The 6,000-nt window shown below is 44.3% G+C and overlaps 2 protein-coding genes across 2 annotated transcripts in view; both read right to left on the bottom strand.

Annotated features, from left to right (window-relative positions):
* Positions 1–6,000, bottom strand: part of rbms3 (RNA binding motif, single stranded interacting protein) — a 208,075-nt gene that overhangs the window by 4,035 nt on the left and 198,040 nt on the right. Inside the window, exons 11-12 of the mRNA XM_036934979.1 lie at positions 630–740; positions 1–35 (exon numbers count right to left, since the gene is read on the bottom strand). The exon at positions 1–35 is cut by the window's left edge and continues 52 nt beyond it. Of these exons, the coding sequence (XP_036790874.1) occupies positions 1–35; positions 630–740 (146 nt within the window). The remainder of the gene's footprint in view (positions 36–629; positions 741–6,000) is intronic.
* Positions 2,597–5,371, bottom strand: LOC110515032 (zinc-binding protein A33-like). The gene has a single exon (XM_021594101.2). It carries the CDS (start codon positions 5,264–5,266, stop codon positions 3,728–3,730), a length of 1,539 nt encoding a protein of 512 aa, XP_021449776.2. The 5' UTR covers positions 5,267–5,371; the 3' UTR covers positions 2,597–3,727.

Genomic DNA, 6,000 nt, shown 5'->3' with positions numbered 1-6,000 from the left:
CCTTGCATTGGAGCAGCTGCTGCAGACATGTACTGCTGTTAGAGAGCACGAAAAACACCTGGATATTACTCACTTAGCAGACGCTCTCATCCAGAGTCACTTACACTCAATGCATTGCCTCTAGTAAAGATGAGGTCAAGCCTGTTTCCGTGTGAGCTGGAGACGACTGGGAAAGAGCGAGGCAAGGAGGCAAGGAGGCATGGAGGCATGGAGGCAAGGAGGCAAGGAGGTAAGGAGGCAAGGAGGCATGGAGGCAAGGAGGCATGGAGGCATGGAGGCAAGGAGGCATGGAGGCATGGAGGCAAGGAGGCATGGAGGCAAGGAGGCAAGGAGGCAAGGAGGCATGGAGGCAAGGAGGCATGGAGGCAAGGAGGCAAGGAGGCATGGAGGTAAGGAGGCATGGAGGCAAGGAGGCATGGAGGCAAGGAGGCATGGAGGCAAGGAGGAAAAAGAAGGAGTTGAAAATAAATTAATCGAAGGCAGACGTCGGGAGGTTGATGTCGCCAAGTACGAAGATCAGTGAGCCGTCGTCAGGAAATGAGTTTATCAAGATGTCAAGCTTATTAAAATAACTCTAAAGGACACCTGGTGGGTGATAGACGACACAGCAGGATTACAGTCAGACTTACGGTTCCTGTGTTTCCCAGGGACATGTGGTTAATCTGCTGTGTTATAGGACCCATCATACTGGAGGGCTGCATGGGCATGGAGAGGTCCATAGCTGGGGTTATCACAGCACCCTGGTGGATGGAGGGGAGAGAGAGAGAGAGAGAGAGAGAGAGAGAGAGAGAGAGAGAGAGAGAGAGAGAGAGAGAGAGACAGGGAGAGAGAGAGAGAGAGAGAGAGAGATACCGAGAGAGAGAGAGAGACAGGGAGAGAGAGAGAGAGAGAGAGAGAGATACCGAGAGAGAGAGAGAGAGAGGAGAGAGAGGAAAGAGAGAGGAAAGAGAGAGGAAAGAGAGAGGAAAGAGAGAAAGAGAAGTGGAAGAGAGACAGAGAGACAGAGAGAGAGAGAGAGAGAGAGAGAGAAGTGGGAGAGTGAGAGAAGTGGGAGAGAGAGAAAGAGAGGGAGAAGTGGGAGAGAGAGAGTGAGAGTGAGAGAGAAGTGAGAGAAAAAGAGAGGGAGAAGTGGGAGAGTGAGAGAGAGAGAGAGAGAGAGAGAGAGAGGAGATGCTGATGAAAATATGTTCTTAGAAATATCATGAGATACTGCATTAAAACTGTCTAAATGAGATACTGCATTAAAACTGTCTAAATGAGATACTGCATTAAAACTGTCTAAATGAGATGACACATTTACATTTTACACACACACATCAGATGGACTCCTTTTAGATCTAACACTACTGACAGGTCAACACTACTGACATGTCAACACTACTGACAGGTCAACACTACTGACAGGTCTAACACTACTGACAGGTCTAACACTACTGACAGGTCAACACTACTGACAGCTCAACACTAATGACATGTCAACACTACTGACAGGTCTAATACTACTGACAGGTCAACACTACTGACAGGTCAACACTACTGATAGGTCAACACTACTGACAGGTCAACACTACTGACAGGTCAACACTACTGACAGGTCAACACTACTGACAGGTCAACACTACTGACAGGTCTAACACTACTGATAGGTCAACACTACTGACAGGTCTAACACTACTGACAGGTCAACACTACTGACAGGTCAACACTACTGTCAGGTCAACACTACTGACAGGTCTAACACTACTGACATGTCAACACTACTGACAGGTTTAACACTACTGATAGGTCTAACACTACTGACAGGTCAATACTACTGACAGGTCAACACTACTGACAGTTCAACACTACTGACAGGTCAACACAACTGACAGGCCAACACTACTGACAGGTCAATACTACTGACAGGTCTAATACTACTGACAGGTCAACACTACTGACAGGTCAACGCTACTGACAGGTATAACACTACTGACAGGTCAACACTACTGACAGGTCTATCAGTACTGACAGGTCAACACTACTGACAGGTCAACACTACTGACAGGTCAATACTACTGACAGGTCAACACTACTGACAGGTCAACACTACTGACAGGTCAACACTACTGACAGGTCAACACTACTGACAGGTCTATCACTACTGACAGGTCAACACTACTGACAGGTCTAACACTACTGACAGGTCAATACTACTGACAGGTCAACACTACTGACAGGTCAACACAACTGACAGGTCAACACTACTGACAGGTCAACACTACTGACAGGTCAACACTACTGACAAGTCAACACTACTGACAGGTCAATACTACTGACAGGTCTAACACTACTGACAGGTCAACACTACTGACAGGTCAACACTACTGACAGGTCTAACACTACTGACAGGTCAACACTACTGACAGGTCTATCAGTACTGACAGGTCAACACTACTGACAGGTCAACACTACTGACAGGTCAACACTACTGACAGGTCTAACACTACTGACAGGTCAACACTACTGACAGGTCTATCAGTACTGACAGGTCACCACTACTGACAGGTCTATCAGTACTGACAGGTCAACACTACTGACAGGTCTATCAGTACTGACAGGTCAACACTACTGACAGGTCAACACTACTGACAGGTCAACACTACTGACAGGTCTAACACTACTGACAGGTCAACACTACTGACAGGTCAACACTACTGACAGGTCAACACTACTGACAGGTCTAACACTACTGACAGGTCAACACTACTGACAGGTCAACACTACTGACAGGTCAACACTACTGACAGCTAAGGTCAGCCTGATCTGACAGAACTCTTATTCAGATCACGAAGTAGTCACCACATGAGATTAGACAGTTTTACAGTAAGTTTATTTTTAATCAGAAAAAATATACAGTTTTTCACATAACAAAATGCATTGCATTTGAAACAACTAACTTTTCTTATGGGGAGATTTTCCCAATACAGCACACTCCTCTTGTAAGAATAACAACCATGATTCACCCTTGATAATTGATTCTTATAGAATGTATTCTTAATTGATTCTTATAGAATGTATTCTTAATTGATTCTTATAGAATGTATTCTTAATTGATTCTTATAGAATGTATTTGAATTGATTCTTAAACAATGTATTCTTAATTGATTCTTATAGAATGTATTTGAATTGATTCTTAAACAATGTATTCTTAATTGATTCTTATAGAATGTATTCTTAATTGATTCTTATAGAATGTATTTGAATTGATTCTTAAACAATGTATTCTTAATTGATTCTTATAGAATGTATTTTAATTGATTCTTAAACAATGTATTCTTAATTGATTCTTATAGAATGTATTCTTAATTGATTCTTATAGAATGTATTCTTAATTGATTCTTATAGAATGTATTATTAATTGATTCTTAAACAATTGATTCTTAATTGATTCTTAAACAATTGATTATTAATTGATTCTTATAGAATGTATTATTAATTTATTCTTATAGAATGTATTTTTAATTGATTCTTAAACAATGTATTCTTATTGATCCTTAATTCAAAGGGAAGTACATAGCGTAGGGATATTTCAGTCCTGAAGTTTGTAAAAATTATGTGTGTATTATCTTAACCCCCAAAATGACCTCCTGATAATGTCCACTGAACTGACACATGTTTTACACACACACACACACACACACACACACACACACACACACACACACACACACACACACACACACAGGGATTACTTCACTTTCAGAGACACTTTGGATTGGCAGATCTGAATACCAGGGTTGTTGCCATTAGCCACATTCCCAATATTAAAGTATGGGAACAGTCTCTCAGTAGATCTGACTTTAAGAGTGTAGATAGGTGTCATGTATTTGGGGTCGTAGAAGTACACCTCCCCTCTGTTGTAGTCCAGCTGCACTCTGATCCTCTGGGGTCTCCTCTTCAGAGCGATGATGTCACCTCCTCCCCCTATGTACTTCCCACCGTGCTGCGATATACACCACATTCCATTCTTTGGTGTCGCATCACGCTCCCGCTTCCTGTCAATGGACTCTTTAGCCACGCCCAAAACCCAGTCAGGATGGTCCCCCACCTCCAGCTCCCAGCTGTGTATTCCTGAGCTGAACCCCTCGGAGCCAAGAACATTTGTGTACCTCATGAATCGCTCTGGGTTGTTAACGAACTGCTGGGACGTGCCTGGTCTTCTCACACTGGTCAGATCATCAGTCAGAGAGAGACTGGGATGTGCAGTGTTTGGGTCCAGAATCACAGGAGTGTATTTGAGGATCCCCAGTATCTTCTCCCAGACTCTGAACTGCAGGTTGCCCAGGTGTTTGGCCTTGTCTATCAGAACTCCTGAGACCAGCTGTGGATCCAACAGTGTGTACTGGGATCTTTCCTTTGTGGTCCTGAAGTTCTGCAGGAATGAGATGTCTTCATCTTTCAGCTCCTCCTCTATGGTTCTGATTGCATCTGAAAGGTATGATATCTTTCTGCTCATCTCTTCAATCTTCTTCCTCATCATCTGACTCTTCTGCTCCTCTTCCTCCCTCAGTGCAGCTATCCTGGCTGCCTCTTCATCTCGTAGAAACTGGTGAAGCTTCTCAAACTCTTTCCTAATCTGTTTCTCTGTGTGCTGGACCTGACTCTTCATGTGTTCTGCTGTTTTATCACAGGCTAGTTTAACGTTGTTAAAGACCTCTAGGTTCTTCTGTAAAGGCTTCAGGGCGGTGTGGAGTTCCTCCTTAAGGTCCTGGACAACCTCGTCTACGGGGACACAGTCGTGAGATTTATGTACTTTTGAATCTCGACACACCAAGCAGACGGGCTGTTTGTCCTTCAGACAGAAGAGTTTGAATTTCTCACCGTGCAGACTGCAGAGCACCTCCGACCCAGATGAAGCTCTCTGACTGCCGTCCTGTATCTCAGAGCCAGATGAAGCTCTCTGACTCCCGTCCTGAATCTCAGACCCAGATGAAGCTCTCTGACTCCCGTCCTGTATCTCAGACCCAGCGGAAGCTCTCTGCCTTCTCTCCTGTAAGAAGGCCTCACACGCGTCATTTAACGCCAAGTTACGAGGAGGTTGAGTCATAGCTACGGGAAATCTTCTCCTACAAACTGGACATTTCCAAGGTTTCTTATCTGCCCAGTATTCCTGCTGACAGACTTCACAGAAGCTGTGGCCACATGCCAGGACGACAGGATCCCTGAAGATGTCACAGCAGATGGGACAGGAGAACCTGTCCTCTGGTAGAGATGATCCGGATGCCATTATCTCACACCGCTGCCTCTCCTCGTTCTGTAACAGCTTCTGTACTTTACTCTCCACAGCTTCCACTTTACAAAGGGAAAGTAATCCACTCAAATACAGTCCCAAATCCACCCCCCACCCCCCCTCCAAAAAAAGGTGAAGCTGCACTTGGAGATGACAGTTCTGACGATGGTATGTCCTTCTAATATCTCTCGGGTCTTACCCACATGAATCCAAATTAAATCGTTGTGGGGTCCACCTGAGTGGAACACCGTAGAGCTCAACGGTTAACAGTAGTGAGCTGTACTGAGCTCGGCCCTCAGAGTTTACAGACAACCCAAAGTGGTTAGACAGGTAAGTTGTGTGTTTCAGTTGACGCCAACGAAAACCCTGATCAGCCAATCAGCGATGACGTTTGATGTCAGTTACCTTTTGGTTATCAAGGAGCCTTTTATAAACGCAGGAGAACGATTGGTTGAACTTGTGTAGTGGTGTAACTATAGGAGAACGATTGGAATGTAATAGCTGTTATATATAATGACTTTAAGTTTATTTTTAATGGTATCGGTCAGCTCAAAACATACAGGGAATGATCACACCTCTGTTGGTACTAGTGACAACAACAAACAGTAACTCCCTGTTGACACCACAGTAATGTGGGTGGCTTGGTTCTCCTATCCTTGTGGGGACCTAAAAGCCTCAGGACGTCCCCACAAGTAAGGTAAAACAAGGAACATATGCTCTCTCCTGGGGGC

Source organism: Oncorhynchus mykiss, chromosome 2 (genome assembly GCF_013265735.2).
Source record: "Oncorhynchus mykiss isolate Arlee chromosome 2, USDA_OmykA_1.1, whole genome shotgun sequence".
Classification (NCBI taxonomy): Eukaryota; Metazoa; Chordata; class Actinopteri; order Salmoniformes; family Salmonidae; genus Oncorhynchus; species Oncorhynchus mykiss.
Note: the sequence above shows the minus strand (reverse complement) of the source record. Positions and strands in the feature narration are given on the sequence as shown.